Raw genomic sequence first — 17319 nt, 5'->3', positions numbered from 1 at the left:
TCAAATCCATAAGTGGTTTTACCTGTGTAAGTTTTTGTAGAGGTTTGAGTAATCTGCAGTGAGGCCCCCCAGTCTTCCCATAAAATCAGTTCTGTTATGTCACCATTCTTATAATTACGGTGTGCTTTCCAATATCTGTCTCCTATTTCCTTTTCAATGCTCTCACTGTTACCAATCATTCATAAGGAAACTACTCTTCAATCATTAAGTCCCATAAAGCAGCAATAAAGTAGGAAGTTGATGCAGGTAGCAAATTAAATTATGTTTTATTTTTTAACAGGCCCATTTATATGATATTTGGATTTAAATGTCAAATTCCTTTTTCCTTTTAAGGTAAAAATTCCTGGTGATTATAATGAGTCATGAACCTGAAAGACAGAGCATGCAATGGTTTAAATCCTGTGGTATATGTACTAAAATGTAGTGGGAGTTGCTGAATTTATAAACATAAAAATAGGAGATCCTGTATTTTTTTAAGGAAATGGCAGCAGAATGGATTTACTTTTATAAAATCCATTTCAGACTCTGTTAATCAATGTACTTTTATCATGTCTGAATGGTAAGCCTAATTGTGACATAATAGCTAAACAGTTTTATATAAAATAATGTCTAGAAGTAAATCCATCTTTTCTTGGAAAAAAAAAGTTTAAAAACACAGATTTGTTGTGATAAATGATGCAACAATTAACTGCCTTCGTTATATGCATTCTAAGTTAATAGCCAGATTCAATATTTGTGGCTTTTTTTGTTCGAAAGAGATGTTCTTCCTCTCTACTGCTTTTCAGTGCTGATACATGTGTCTCAGGAAGTAGCCTCCAAACAAAGGAAACTCACGATTTTTCATGCATGATAGTGTATCAAGTGCAAAACTAAATGGTGCAGACAATGGAAGGAACCGATTTCTGTGATAATACAATCTTAAAATAAGAAGAGAAAGCTGTTGTTTTGCTCTAAGGTCTGTATCTGCTGTCAGCTGAGAAATGGCAATGCATCCTTTGCCACAGGTTAACCAGAAGTATTGATGCAGAAGAATGAACTTCTTTAGGCAAGTCAGACTTCTACTCTGGAAGAACTGGATCCTTCGGAAAAGACAAAAGGTAAAGTATTAGTCTTTGGATTTCAGGTTTGAACCATGCACTCCACTGGATTAAGTGACTGGTACATTTATCAGCATGTAAAACTCGCAAGTCCCTTAAAGAATCACATGTGATCTTTGTAGGGGCCTGTTGTCTGACATCTTGTCTGGTGCAGTTTGCAAAGCTGCTCTTTACAGACCAAACATAGAATATCTGTGTTGGGATTTTCTTTGGCAAATAATGTTGTGTACCAGAAGAGTTCTGGTTAGTAATATTTATATTTTTTCACATAAAAAAGATCTGTTGTTAGAAAACATAATGATCATCATTCAGCTCAGGAGGGTTTGATTCCTAATTTTAGATTTGCTCTTCACACTTAGCTGCTCTTAGATGTGATTCTAGTTAGGACCTTACAGTTCACACAGATTGTGTCTTTTTTAGTATGGCTGAATGACATTAGTAAAGCAAAAGCCAGAAGTATTTTAAGTACTTTCAAATCCTCTTAGATCTTATGATATTTCCTCTTACAGCAAGACTTCATTGCAGAGTCAACAGTTTATCCATAGCCAATTCTCACATTTTTATGGTCTTATCGCTGTTTTTGCTCCATTACAGCTCTGGATATTACATTTCTTTGTGCATGTTGCTGGGATTTCTGGCTATTTATCATGTGGTTCTGCAGGATTATGGGCTGCTTTCTGATACTTCTAGTGAATTCTGAGACACCTTTTTGTCCTCTGGATAAGGTCCCCAGGAAAAAGTCAGAGGTCTGACAGCACTGGTCTGTCTTTACTACGCAACACATTATGTACCAAGTTGAAAGAAAGCTTCCCTTGGGTTTCAGATTTCGATCTTTTCCAAACTAGTTAACTCAGACAGAAAGGAACTACCAAATTCAAGTCTGAGGATTTTGTATTTCCTGGGGATGAAGAAAGAAGCAACGTCTGAGCATTAACTCTGCAGCAGAGGTGGACCAAGGCATCTCGCCAGTTCTTGTCCCTCTGAGATTGAGTGTTTAGTGCTTGTCCCAAATGGATGGCAATGGATGGTGATCAGACCCTGTGGACCCTGCTGGGAAGGGTATTCTGAGCTGTGCGTAACAGCTGTCAGGTTTCCCTCTCTAATAATTGTGTCATTGGCCCTTTGCTGCTGGTAAGATCTTGTCTGCTTTTAAAAAGATCAGGCATGCATAACTTCTTAGGTGGTGGTGGATGGGTTTTTTGTTATTGCTCTGCTTTAGAAAGGAAACCCTTAAGAGGAAAAGTATTAAGTAGAAAATTGTTGCCTGGTGTAAAGTTTTCTACCCTTTTGTTGTAAGAATATGTTGTTCTTAACTAAAGCTGTTAGACAAAATTATAGTGGAAAAACAGGGCAGCTCCTGTTTTTCCTTTTCTTAAAAACCCTGTTCTTAATTATACTGTGGAGTGCCTTTTGCCCAAAACAACATTCACGTGTAACCCATCTTGTCTTTGGCTCTGCTGCCACATGCATTATCATTACGTATTTGGTACCTGGTTGGAGAGGAAGGAACAAAGGTAAAGAAACAAGGAGGGCTTTCCTGTGCACGTGCTACTACCCTGGTTCTGAAGATATTTTGTCCTGGCTGTTACAGGGAGGAGCAAAAAAGTGCCATGTATCTGGACACAAAAATCCCATTGCTGTTCCTCAGAGCCCAAAGCCTGTGTTACAGGATCAAAGGATTCAAACCTCTGCCAAAACACACAGAGGCAGTAAAACAAACTGAAACACAGGACTGGAGGAAACAGACTCAAAACCAGGCAGGATGTTGCTCTGTGGTAAAGCAGTGCCCTTGATTTTCTGACATGACATGGGAGCCAGTAGCTGTTCTAAGTGTATTGAAAGGCCTGGGCAATAAAGTGGCCTTTGATGGGGTCTTCTGTGTTATTGAATAAGGTGTTTGATCTTAATACATACATTTCTACAAGTATTAGGAAATTAATAACATTGAAATGAATGATGACAAAAAGAAGCAAAAGTAAAGATCAAAGTTTGTAAAGCTTATGCTGAAGTCTTTTACCTTTGGGTAAGCACAGTGTACTGACAGCCTGCTAATGAGCCCAGCAGTGTCAAAGTGTGGATTAAAATAATCGTTCTGTCTCTTATATCTAATCCTTGTTGTAGAGTCATGTACTACCTCCTGCCTCTTTTTGCCTCAGACAGGATGTTTAGATATTTCTTTAGAAGAGGGGGAGAAGCCACTGAGCACTGAGTTAATGGTGATGCTTCATGGCATTCTGAAGAAATCCTCTCAAATTGATTTCTCATTCTGATGAAATTTCCTTCTCAAGTGGTGTAACAGGCAATGGATAGCTACAGGCACATGCTGCACTGGGCTTTTCTGCTGTGAGAGGAGGTCTCATGCCTTTAACCTAGTGACTCTATGGTGGTCTATTTGTAAAATTTATTTTTAATTTACTTTTTTCCTTTTTTTCCAGCTTCGTTTTCTAGTTGAGCTTTTATGGCCTCTATCATTGTTTCTTGCACTTGTCTGGCTGAGGAAAGCTAATCCACAGTATCGCCAACATGAATGTAAGAATGTTTAAGATGTTATCATGATCTGACTTGTTATAGGTAATGACTTGTTACTGAGAAAGTACTACCTCACTACCCATTTAAAAAGCCCTTCACATTACTCAGAGTTAGTTTCTGTTGAAAATAGCTGTATTGCTTATATTGGTGACTTCTTTTTTCTCAGTTAAAGATAAACCTATGTGATTCCTATCACATTCCTTTAGTAGAGACCCAACTCATTGTGCTATTTATATTCACAAAGGCTGCATTAGAAAAGACACCTAACAATTTCTATTTTGTGTTTTGGTACTCTAGGTCACTTCCCAAACAAGGCAATGCCATCAGCAGGAACCCTGCCATGGTTACATGGCATCTTCTGTAACATGAACAATCCCTGTTTCCGCAGCCCTACCCATGGAGAGGGTCCAGGTGTAGTGTCCAACTACAAAAATTCCATGTAAGCAGAGCTGTATGTGTAAGACTGGGTTGCAGCAATAGAGACCTGCTAGGGAACTACTAATAGCTTGCTCTGGGCACCTGTTGGGCTGTCACGGGCATTAATGATGCAGGGAGGAAGACTGGAGTATCCTCACCTTGCTTAGAAAGGTCTCTCACTACACCAAGGAATATTTTAAAGAATTGTTCTGTGGTGTGAATGAAAAGGGAAGATAATAATAATAATATACCAGTGTGCAAAGAGTGGAACATAAAAAATTTCAGTTCTAGCACTTTGGTTTCATGCTAACAGTTGCAACAAAGTTGAAACAGAGCTTACAATGCTAGCTTTAGGCCTTTTAGAGAGACTTCAATGCAAGTCTCTAGGGAACACATGTTCACTTAATAAAATCCGTAAGAACCTGCTTACTGAATGTCTTGGGACAAACCTTTTTGATAAAAGAGCATGGAATACCTAAGCCTTCTTTTCTCATCACTAGAGTTGTCCCTTCTGAATGAGAGCTCTGATGAAGTAGCAGCAAATAAGAGCCTGCACTGCCACTTCTTATGTAGCATCTGTTTTGGCAATATACTTGTGAGACTTTAATCAGCACATAAACTTCAGATACTAAGCTTGTTTGCAAAATAGGAGGATGGGAGATTTCCAGACTATTATTGAAAAAGGGCTATGGGAGTGTTTTAGTGCATTGTTTGTTACAGCTCAGTCATGAAAGAAAGTATAGCAGACAAGGACCCTTAGAGTGAAAAAAAACCCTGTCAGTCTAAATATAAAAAATGCTCCAAATCTCCCTGTTGCAAAGTCCACTTTGGAGCATCCAATGATTAGAATTCATGAGCTAATAATGTGAAGGCCATTGAAGCCCCTGTCATGTGAAAATCTGTAACGTGGACTTAATTTACCATTTGACCTTTTGTTCCTAGTGAACAGGATTTAAAATAGTCAGTTGAACATTTTTGGTGGGGTAAAGTCAAACACACAGTGAAGCTAGAGGATTCTGTTTTCTGTACATTCTAGCTTTTCTAGGTTGCTTGTTACAGAGCAAATTGTCACTTTGTCAGTCCCAGTAAATCCAGTGCACTACAGCAGAAGTAAATTCATTGTGTTCTCTGAAATAATTTGGTCCTTCCTGTTTGTTGTTTCCTGTAAGCTAAAATGAGTCATGTGGACTGAGATATACTATTGCATGCATGGAAAAACATAATACTGTTGAAGAAGTGTAATGGCCTTACCTGATAGTAAGAATTTTTTATGCTTGTTCGTAAACAGAGAATCTGGTTGCATCCTTGCTTGATCTGCATGTTCTAACCCAGAACCAGTAGCTGACTATTTGTCACAACCAATAGTTGTGACTATTTGTTATTTGTGTTTTCCTGCTCCTTCTAGAAGAAATATTCTGAAGGGACCCTAACAAATTGGAGGGGACTGATGCGTGAGGGGAAGGACGTTTCTGTTTGTGAATGATTCCATGTCACTTGCTAGGCTGAGCATATGCCCAAAGTACCCCATTCAACTGCTGGAGCTAGGCCTGGGCTACAGCCAGGGCAGATTTGCACTATAACTGTGAAATACAAGTTGTCTGGGGAAGGTTCTGTGTCCCCAGAAAGACCAGCATGACTAATGAAAAAATGTATGAATGCCCAATCTTCTGCAATACAAGTAACCCTCTTAAAACTTCTGTGGACTTTCAAATTTAACTGAACTGCAGACTACCTGAAACTGAGGACAAAGCAACTTTTTTTTTCCTCATCCCTAATACAGACCGTCAACTCCTCTTCTCTCTTCTCTCTTCCCTCTTCTCTCCTCTTCTCTCCTCTCCTCTTCTCTTCTCTTCTCTTCTCTTCTCTTCTCTTCTCTTCTCTTCTCTTCTCTTCTCTTCTCTTCTCTTCTCTCTTCTCTTCTCTTCTCTTCTCTTCTCTTCTCTTCTCTTCTCTTCTCTTCTCTTCTCTTCTCTTCTCTTCTCTTCTTCCCTTCCCTTCCCTTCCCTTCCCTTCCCTTCCCTTCCCTTCCCTTCCCTTCCCTTCCCTTCCCTTCCCTTCCCTTCCCTTCCCTTCCCTTCCCTTCCCTTCCCTTCCCTTCCCTTCCCTTCCCTTCCCTTCCCTTCCCTTCCCTTCCCTTCCCTTCCCTTCCCTTCCCTTCCCTTCCCTTTTTAGTTTTGGGATTTTTTTGACTTGAAAGGTTATCAAGAGTCATCACTCTTAAATTACTGTTTCTTCATTATTTTTTCTTTCAGCCTTGCAAGGGTATATAAAGATGCTCAGGAGCTTTTACTGGAAACCCCTGAAATCCATGACCTTGGAAGAATCTGGGAAGAACTGATCATTATGACTCAGTTTATGGAAACAATGAGAACTAATCCTGAAAGAATTGCAGGTAATTGTTGTGTCTTCATCCTTTAGACTATTTAGTTTTTCCTTCTGAGAGTTGGATAGTAGTTACTTTGGAGGCTGGCAACATTATAATATATTTCACATGTAGCTGTTGCTCTGCTTGCTGTTAGGGTAAGTTAAAATCTGTTCAGTGACAAACACCTGTCATTTAAGGGAATGCCTTAGAGGCATTCCTCTCCTTAGAGGCAGTCAGCTCTGTTCTACAACCATCTTCTTTAAATAACAGTAGATGAAACTCGAAAAGCATGGATATCTCACCACACAAAGTAAAACATGGCTTAAGAAATGTCATTAATTATTATTAAAGTAAAAGCAGAATCAGTGAGAAAGGGTCACTGGAAGATGCAGAGGAATGGAAAATTAGAAACATGTCTGAATATATGCCAGGAGCATAACCCGGAGAAGTGCTTACTTTGTCACAGTCTTAGCTAAAACAGGTTTGAAACAGCGAAGAAGGAAACTCTTCATGATGTGCTTAGAAAAAGAAAGCACTGAACACTTATAAACGGAATTGCAAAGTCATTGCATTAACTTTTATTTAAAGCAACTTGCCAAACTCAAAACACAGTCCTGGGGAAAATAGGGAATGGTATAATTGTAAATTTTTTGGACTTGAGTATAGAATTTGAAAAGGTACTCTTAAAACTAAAGGTATAAAAATGGTCCGGCTTTGTGAATTGGTCTGTCCCATTTGTGACAGGAATAGCATTCTTATTAAAATTAGTCACTCTCCATATATTTTTAACAGGATGTGTATAAACCATCTAATACACATGGTCCACTATCCTATCAGAGGTTTATAACTAGAAGTAAAAAAAGGGATTATGTCCTTGTAAATAGCAGTGAGACAACCAAATGCCCCAGAATGTAAACAAGAACTCAAGTATAATCTGAGCTGTTGTTTGTACCCAGAAATCAAACATGACTATTTAGAGGGGAGGAAAAGCATTCCATGGGTTTGCTGTGTATTGCTAAGGGGCCACACCCCATGGTTTAGGAAGTTGCCTTTGCATCCCGTATCAACTTTACTCATGAAATATAGAGTACATTCCCACGAATCCTGTGACATATAATGCTCCTTTAGAATCTGTGGAGATCTTAAACGCGTTTTACTTTTTTAAAAAAATAGAAGTTTGGAATTTCCTATTATATAAAACAGTAAAAAAGTCAGTTCTGAAGCTTAACTAATAAAATACAAATTACCCTCTTTCTTCATTCAGAAAAAGTTACTGAAAGATTGGCTATTTAAGTTGTCTGTGTTTATAAATTACTACTATCACTTTTAAGTAACAATCTTAATCGAATAGCTGCAAAGTTGAGCAAGGAAAAAATTGCAAATATCAGAGTTCTGATTGCCCCTTCTTCTGATTCCTGAAATCAGACCTGCCTCTTGAGTCGTCCTTCTTTGTCTCAGTCTCCCTTTGCACTGAGACTTTTGATGAGATGTTTTCTTGTGGTGTGCTTTTTCCTCTGCACCGCCTGGATGCCAGGAAAGGCATCAGTAAGAATATGAGGGACAGACCCCTGCTATTGTTTTCAGTGTTTACTGCTTGAATAAATATGTGGAGAAACAATTGAAGAAGTTCTCAGGCCCTGTAGCCTCAGGTCAGAATATGCTTAGTGCAAATGGAATTGTGGAAGTTAGTTGGCAAACTCTGATAAGATTCAGCTCACAGAATGGAGTGCATGTTTATTAGTAATGTCTGAAGTTACATTCCCTATGTCAGTAGGATACACACTCTCCTGTCGGTTTCAAATGCATGTTCAAAAGACTAGAAGAATTAGAGCTATTCAAGCATTCTTTACCAAAGTCTGTGCATGGTGTGTGAGGTACCTTTAATAAAAGTATAATTTAATAAAGTTATAATAAATATTAGATGAACATGAGAACTTTAAGTTTCCAAGCTTTTCTCTTGCACCATGTTGAGGCAGAGTTCTCACTGGTAAGATTTGTAACAGAGACAAGTTTTAAAAGATTGGAACTGTTTGACTTTAGGAGCAGCAGTATTTTGAGTATTGTTACAGACAATATCAGGGAAATTGGTGGCCTCTTACATGTGTCTAATTTAACAGCTTACATGTTTAACCAGGTCTCACTGGTTTGCCTGAAGAGTAGTTGTTAATCTACTTTAATATGAAGCATAAACTACACTTTATGCTTCTCCAAATAAATTTGAGTTTTTTCTCATGGAAGATTTTCAAGGGTCACTTTTGCAATTCTAGAGAATAAGGTTAACTAACTAAAATTGATTGACAACAAGTGATAAATTAGTGTAAATGTAAAGGGTTGACTGAAGTTATTTACACAAGGCTCAGAAGAAAGGACACTAAGAACAGTGGCATACTTGAGTCTGGACTTTTAAAATAAAGCATTACATGAGAAAAAAATCAGACACTTTCAAATGTAGTCAGGGCTGCTTTCAATGTGTCCATTGCTGCAGCCCTAGTCTGAAACATCTTTGAGAGATCAGATATGCAGAGCCAGAACACTCAGCATTTTCTGATTATCATTTCCCAACAAAGGATTAAAATGATTTTGAATGGTAAAAATAATTTTAGCCCCAGTTAGTCACAACTAGGTATAAGAGCCAAAGCACATTCTTTTTTCAGGTTTAAGCCAGGATATGAGCTGTTCTTTAACTTCCTTTGTTTGGTATCTTACTGATCTGTGCATTCTTTTTTTCATCCAGGAAGAGGAATACGAATTCTAGACATTTTGAAAGATGGGGAGACCCTCACTTCCTTCTTGCTAGAAAATGTTGGCCTCACAGATTTTGTTGTTTACCAGCTTATTAATGCTCAAGTGCGCCCTGAACAGGTGGGTGGAGTTAACAACTACCGGGTGGTTATCTGTGAGGAACCAATCTCCTGGCTGTGTGTGCAAAGTAGCCTTAGTGAAGACCTTGGGCTCAGAATAACTGATGCCTTATGGGTCATTTGTACAATTTCTCTGTTTGTTTTTTGTGAATCTAGAGGAAGAGATGTTTGGTTTGTCTTTAAAAAATATTTTGAGTATACATTAAATATTAATAAATTATTAAATAAACAGCAAAATCTGGTTGTTGCACCCAAATAATGAGCATCAAGAAACAGTACTGGCAAGTACTGCATCCATCCCCATGACTGAAAACTTAACTCAAAAACATAATGAAGCTGTGCATCCTTTTGAGATAATAGTCCTGATGAGAGAAGAACTACTGGAGGTTCTTAGTTTATAATTTAAATTCTCTGCCCTAGTGTCAGCATGGTAGCTTTTTGGCATTGTCTCACATGAATAGGTGGAAGTGGAGAAGCAGACCCACTTTCTAAAGATTCTGATTGAATAAGAGATCTGCTCAGAAAATTCAGACTGAAAAGTGCAGGTCAAATCCCTCCTGAAGCAGCTAAGCAGGGAACTATGTTTGACCAAGTCCAGGCTATCTCTGCTTCTGCATGTACATGATGTATATGCTTCTGCATGGTGGCTGGGAGCTCTCTGAGGAATGCTATATTAATGAATGAATATTGCTGAATTGGAATTCTGGCACAATTTCTACACTGCGTTAGTGTGGGTGAAAGCAAGTGAATAATTGAGGCTGAAAGACACAATTCCTCTGTTTCACTGCCACATAAAATGCAAATTCTGAAACTGTGTGTGGGCAGAAAGAGGAAGGGCATTCATGACTTTTCATGCAGTTCCTTTTGTGCATCACAGGTTCCAGCTAGTGTGACCAGTAGCCAGATTGCTTATTTGCTGTATTCTTGACTGGTACCTGAGGAAGCCCTCCCCTCTCCTCACTTTATCATGAAGCAATACTACAAGATCATACCAAAGCCAGTATAAATTGATACATCCTATGTATTTTCACACTTCATTCATGTCAGCTGAGATGTTAAAATTTGCTTCCTTGCTGCTTGTGACAAGGAGAATATATACAGATATCCTGCTGGGTTTCTCTTTCCCTATTCATCCCTAACCTCTTCTACGCCAGAGGTCTGCTGTGTCAGTAGAACTGAGTGCTGCTGTGTTAGACTCTATTAGCTCCCCAGTGGCATCCATTCATCTACTGCTAAAAACTCTTGCCAGTGTATGCAGGACTGAAGTATTCAACACCATCACCAACAAAATGATTGAAATCTGCTGGAATGTGGTGTTTTCTGCTGTGTTTTCTGTGACGATGTAGAAAGAGATGTAGTTCTCTTTCTGCTGGAAATTAAAGAAATTGAGCATTGGTTAGAGGAAGCTGGAGGAGATCTGGTTCAAATACCACTTTTGTTGCCCTCTATACAGTTTACTTGTTAGCAGTAATTACAGGGATACAAGATCATCTCAACAGAGCTGATTTACAGCTATGAGGAAAGAAAGTGTTGTGAATACTTCTTTCAGGTGAAAATGATGCAGAAAAAACAATCTCATCATTTTAAAGACACAACAAGAGAATTATTTTCAGTAGGAATTGAATGCTGCATTTTCTGTGGGAGATAATTTGTTTCATTCCAATTTGATAAGAAGCAAGTTACTTGGGCTGGATTTATGCATGGTTGAGGTGGAAGTTTCAGAGCCATCACTAGATCCTCGATCTATGGTTGTCTTAATCCTCAACCGTGATAGTTCATCTCCAGTTCTTCATGCTGCTCTGCCCTCTGTTAGCCTGCTTATTTCTGTACACCCCTTCCCCCTGCTGCTGGTGGCACAGAGCTGATCAACCTGAAAGCAACTTGTTTACAAGAGCCTGACTGTTGCCATCAGCTGGCTGGAGATCTAGGTCTGAGCCGCCTGGGAGTCAGGAAATGACACACAGAGCTGAAAGCTAAACCTGATCAAACAGCCAACTAGCTGAAAAAATAATTTGGACTTCATCTTGCCAGCATTGGCTAAACAGTGACACATTGATTTAAAAAAAAAAGAGGATTGAAGTTTCCCTCTGAGGGCCTGCTTTTTTGAGTCATTCTAAGATAAAGATAAGAAACTGATGTTAAAACACAATAAGAAGTTCAGGAAAGACTGGCAGCAGCACAACCTACCGGAAAAATTGGAAGGGCGGAGGTTTGATGTTTTACTAATCCCATCTGTTCATGAACATTATTGAAATGCAGTTACAGTTTGTAAATAACAACTCTCTTTTTTTCTGTGTTTATCCTTTTTAGAGATGTTAATGTCACTGTTTCCTCATTTCACAAGTCAAATCAAGGTTCCCAGGCTGCCTCCCTGTGCAGCCAGTTTCATTGCAGTTGACACTGCCTGATGAGGACTATGCCAAATGAAGCGTGTATGGTTAAAAAATGCTGTTCTTACCACACACGTCCCCAGGACATAAGTGACCGAGCAAATATGCAAATTATTTCACTGACATAAAATAACTTAATTCCAATTCAAATGTCCCAATTTGAGGGAGGGCAGGGGTGTGTGGTTTTGGAGGTTTTTTGCAAGACAGACTGGATCTGTCAGTTGAATTCCTTCTTTTGCATTCTGCCTTTCTCCACACTGTCGAACTTGTGTTAACAATGCCTTTATAGCAGTACAGCTGTAGTGATGATAGTGCCTCTCAGATACTTCTAGACATTCACATCCCTTTTTTGCATCATAATTCCAAAATACAATCTGTGTATAATTCAGAGGCCTTTCTTGTTTTGTCAACTGCTGCTCCATAAGCTGAAACTCAAGGCAGTCATGGCAGATAAATTATTATTCTAGACCTCTCTGCCTCTGCCTTTCATATTCTGGATGCTGATTTTCCAGAGCCACACTTGCACTTTGGTTGATAGCTTCTGACAGATGAAGCACTTAATGAATAACTCCTTAGTTTAATTTGAATCCACTCTCCAGAGCAACTACATTTTTTCTCATTCCTCTGTGTTTTTAAATATTCTCTTTACAGGCACCACCAAACAAGTGATAGCTGCTAACTGTAGGAGATTTGCACATACAAAATTTTGATAATGATGAATTTCCTAATTTGCTTAGATAAGAAATAAATATGCATCTATGTTTGACCTGGTATAGGTGTGGTGTATTTTTCAATCCATATGTTTTAAAGACTGGAATGCTTAGCAGATTATTTTTCTAAAGAAAATTATTTTCCTGGGTAGATTTTGACAATTTCTAATAAGAAATCTAACAATTTCTTATTAAATTCATTTAGTCTAATGATATTGTGTCAGTGCATAGTTCTTGCTTGTCTAAAAGTCTGTGTTCATCTCAAACAGAGTATGCATTTACAGTCATCACAGTGTTCTGAGCAGTGTTTTCCTTATATTTGCACTGCTAAAGGAGATGGACAGAGGGTGGGAACATTAGCTTATAAGCAATTTCCAGGGCTACTTTTTATTATATTTCCATGTATTCTGTATATTATAAAGTAAGTTGAATTTATTCATAGACTACAAAGAGCATTCCATAACAACAATGTAAATCCCATGTAAATCTACTCACTTCTATGGAGTTATTCTGCATTTACATTGGTTTAACTATAAACTAATGTGTTCCCATTAGTCGAAAACTAAAGATAAAAAATTTGGGCTTCTTCTGTTCTATGTTTATGTTAGAAGTGGTAATCAGTAAATGGGTGTGATTTAATGTAAAATGGCTTTGTAAATCCTGGCTATGTGCCTCTGCAGAGTGACAGTGAATAATGGCTGTGGGAAGCATTGTAGTGGAATAGTCATAACTGAAATAGAATCCTGAGGGAAATCAAGCTTGAGAATGAGAGGTATTGGCCTTTTTTTTTTTTTTTTTTTTTTTTTTTTCTTAGAGCAAGTGGCAGCAAAAATATAACTAACCTGAACATAAAAGGTAAAGTGATGTAGTACCATCATTTGGTCCTGGGAAAATAATTTCAAGCAAGCTGCAGCTATTCCTCCTTAGCCACAAGGATGAGTGGCATGGCTTCAGGTGTGCTTGACAGTGAAGAAGGGAAGATGACTCACAGGGCCTTTTGCAATGGAAGAAAAACTCGCTAATGAGAAGACAAAAAATGTGTCTGAAGGCAAGGTGATCTAGTATAATATCAAGTGAGGGTGATTCAAGGTTTGATGCTTCAGCTGACCACATCTCTGCCACTCATTAAAATATTAGTAGGGGCTGATATCAAACTGTACACTTTGGATAATATTTTAACTGCTCCTGAGTAGTATGCAAATTTCATAATAGTAAGTAAAACATTGGTTTTGTTTGCAGTTTGCCTATGGGGTCCCTAGCTTGACTCTGAAGGACATTGCTTGCAGTGAGGTGCTCCTGGACCGCTTTATTATCTTCAGCAGCCGAAGAGGTCTCCCTTCTGTACACAAGGCCATGTGTGCCCTGTCCCAGGACAGTCTACAAAGAGTAGAAGATGCCTTGTATGCAAATGTTGATTTCTTTAAGCTATTTCGGCTGGTAAGTATTAACACAGTTAACCCTGCCTTATGGTGTCTTTTTTTTGTTGTTGTTTTGTTTTGTTTATATTTCATTACCTTTCAATATTTTTTTTTTTAATACATCACCAATTGTCCAAGTGGTCCTAGTTTATTTACCCCGCAAATGTAAGGTTATGGATGTGTGATTGTTAACCTATCACCAGCAGGACACCAGATAGTTCTGAGTATGTTTTGGGATGAAACAAAAGAAGTTCACAGTACAGCAGAACTAAGAGATTCAAATGCAGTTTTTAAATCAAAGATTGTGTTGAAATATTATCTGATCTTTCCAGTCTGTGTAGCAAAACAGTGTGTGGCAAAACCTACAGGGAATCATGAGAATTCTGAAGATACTGAATACAGCCCATTCTGTCTTTGCTCCGTCCAGCATGACAGAATCTTATGTTGCAGTCAAAGTAATGATGCAGCTTGAGTTGGTGTAGCTGTGTGAGCTGTTTTTAAAAAACCCAAACCAACCAAACTAGGAAGTTGTGCTGGCTTTCATTACTCTGTCTATAGAAGCTTTTCTTTACTGCTGTTAATTTTCTTTGCCCTTCTTTGTGTTCCTGTTTCTACTGTGACCTTGCTGTAAATTAACCACTTCTGCAGCCTTGGTTTAGTATGGAGATATTATGCCACTCTATATATATGTATATACATAGATTAATATTATTACTTTAAAATATATAATAAAATACAAATTATATAAAATAATTATAAAATGGCATATTTTTCTAGTATTTCATTTGTATTCTGCACACTGAGGTGATGCTTTCAAAGAACTATAAATAAAGGCTCCAAGATGTCTTTCCTCATGATAGCAAACTTAAATGTCCATCACTGTGTATATATCTTTCATGTTTGTTTTCCATATGATCATGCTTTGCATTTTTCAACACTGAATTTAATTTGCTGTTTTCACCTTGTAATATAATGTCATGAAACCATCACATTGTCAGTTTGCTTTATAGGAACAGGCAGGATATATGAAAAACTCCTCAAGTTGCATAGGAAGTATTGATTGGACTCTTCTGCCACAGCGGTGTAGCCCTGTGATTAATTAATGGATTAATGGATTTTGTTCAGCTCTGTGTTTCCAAAAACTGGAAACAGAGGATGCCAGGAGCTGCAACTGACACACCAGTAAAACACTGTTTGATTATTGTAGCATTGATAGTCAGTCATTGTGCCCATGTGATTTTACCAAAGCTGATAAGGATTTGTGGTCATCTTCTGAGAGACGCTGGTTTCCATTCCTAAAAATATATTGTTGTATGTTTTCATGTATCCTATGCTTGCTGGAAGTAGCAGAGAATTAATACTACAGTATTTCTAAAATAGATTTTCAGTATTTGAGGACTTCATGTGAATATTCACAATGTACTGCCCAGGTGTTTTTACAGATTTGTAATTCCTGTTCCTCAGTTTCAAAAAGACCAGGTTAAGGCAGGTGCTCCAAGAGCCCTGTATAATCTTTGCACAGACTGGTTCCCCTTAGGGGACAAGGAAAAGTGTATTTTGAAGCCCTGCATGTATTCTTCCTGCCTGAATGTCCAGTGCCAGATCAGAACACGTTATCATGAGCTTTCCATAAAAACTCTCGCCTTTGTGGCTCCCTGCCAGGTACTTACACAGTGCAGCTGTCTTCTGTTTTCTTAACCACCTACTGACTGAAGGGAATGGCAGGCAATCAGCAGGGTGTGTAGGCGTTTTTGGGGAAGACTTTTTAGGGGCTTGTCTCATAAATATCACAGTCTAGCTATCTACAAGTCCAGCTTTGTATTTTGTTGTAATAGCAGAAGAAATGCCTGAGAGTGCCAGCTCCAAGTGCATATGTGATTCTTTAGGCCCCTGACAGAGAAGGATGCAGTGATGCAAAGGAAGTGGTATGTGACAGCACACCATGGTGTCACCTGTTTCTTTTAAGTCATTGATAAATAAAACATTAACTTCTACTGAAAAGGCAGTTTGGTCAGTCTGCAGAAGCCTGGGAAAGTAATGGTTTCTCTCAGGTTTGACAAACAGTGAGGACCAGACTGTCCAAAATCAGGAAGTCTCTGAAGTATAAAATTCTACAAATTATTTACCTCCATGCCAAACAGGGGCTTCTGTATCAAACCTTAGCTAAATTTAGCAGTTACCAAGAGTCTGTATATCTCACTGGAAGAATAGCCTCTGTGAGAAGCAGCTTCTCAAATGTCCTAGTTCCTGCATACCTCCTCCATTTTTGCACCTTTTGTAATGGTGGGCTTAGATGAACAGAACAAATCCCAAGATATATTTTCAGTGGCCTGTGTTTGTTTCAGCCTTGTATTAGAAAGAACATTTACACAGACTACTGTGTGTCTGCACATGGGTACTGGATTTGTGGCACCATAAGACAGGCTTATAAGATACTGTTCCAAATAACTCAAAGAATTTGAGCTACAGAGATGTCATTTGGGTTTTCTTCTCATTGTTGTAACTGTTGTCATGTAGAAGCTTGTCTCTATTTTTTATGTATTCACAGCTTCCCACAGTGTTGGACAGAAACTCACCAGGTGCTGACCTGAAGGCCTGGGGGAAGGTGCTGTCTAATGTCTCCCAAGCAGTGCAAAAGGTAAGTGGTCTAATAATAGATTACATCACTTTTCTGCGTAGCTCATAGTCCTTGTTTTCCTTTGTTGTTTTTATGTTCCCATTACCTGCTTTACCAGAAAGAAAATAGACTTGTTGGGGAAGAGCTGATTCCTTAAAAATTAATTCTTCTCTCATTACAAAATAAATGTAGACGTAAGCATTGGCAATTCTGAAGTGTATTCTTTTCTTCAGAAGAGATATGAAAGAACAAGAACTGAAAATGCTGCCTGTGACCAGGGCAGAGGAGATGAAAGGATGAGGTTCTGACTGCATTCACACTTTACCATCTGGGCACAACTGCGACCTCACCAGATACTTACTTGCTTTGAGGGCTGCAATTAACCAAGTCTTGTCTTACTGCAGCTGGCCAGGAAGCCAAGTGTTCAGGACCTTTTGAGAGTTCTGCAACCATTTGTACAAGATGGAAGGCCAGAATCCTTAGGCCACTTGGTGAGTTCGCTGTCAGATCTTTTCTGTGGCTACCCAGAAGGAGGTGGATCCAGAGTGCTTTCCTTCAACTGGTATGAAGATAACAACTACAAAGCTTTCCTGGGGATTGATTCAACAAGGAATAAATCTGGTTATCTTTATGATAATAAAACCAGTAAGTTTTCCAAACCATTAAGAAACTCTCAAAAGGTGCACCTTATATTCAAGTACTAACATAGAATGTTGCTTTTATGAATAACATTTTAAAGCAGTTGATTCAGGAAATTAGAACGAAGTAAAATTATTTTATTCCATGCTTTCTTAATAGCTGGAAGCAGAGAAACCCAGGACTTGACAACTGACAGAAATATGCATTTGATTTTAGTATGGAGGCATAATTATAGGTATGATGATAATTAAGACTGTTCCTCTGTTTTATCTTCTA

General features: G+C 38.4%; 1 protein-coding gene across 1 annotated transcript in view; it reads left to right on the top strand.

Moving 5' to 3' along the window:
- Positions 1-1031: 1031 nt before the first annotated feature.
- ABCA4 (ATP binding cassette subfamily A member 4) overlaps positions 1032-17319 on the top strand; it is a 65525-nt gene continuing 49237 nt past the window's right edge. Inside the window, exons 1-8 of the mRNA XM_053950499.1 lie at positions 1032-1097; positions 3533-3626; positions 3924-4065; positions 6296-6435; positions 9143-9270; positions 13609-13806; positions 16336-16425; positions 16809-17049. Of these exons, the coding sequence (XP_053806474.1) occupies positions 1032-1097; positions 3533-3626; positions 3924-4065; positions 6296-6435; positions 9143-9270; positions 13609-13806; positions 16336-16425; positions 16809-17049 (1099 nt within the window). The remainder of the gene's footprint in view (positions 1098-3532; positions 3627-3923; positions 4066-6295; positions 6436-9142; positions 9271-13608; positions 13807-16335; positions 16426-16808; positions 17050-17319) is intronic.

Source organism: Vidua chalybeata, chromosome 9 (assembly GCF_026979565.1).
Source record: "Vidua chalybeata isolate OUT-0048 chromosome 9, bVidCha1 merged haplotype, whole genome shotgun sequence".
NCBI classification, from domain to species: Eukaryota; Metazoa; Chordata; class Aves; order Passeriformes; family Viduidae; genus Vidua; species Vidua chalybeata.
This window is presented reverse-complemented; position numbering and strand designations above follow the sequence as displayed.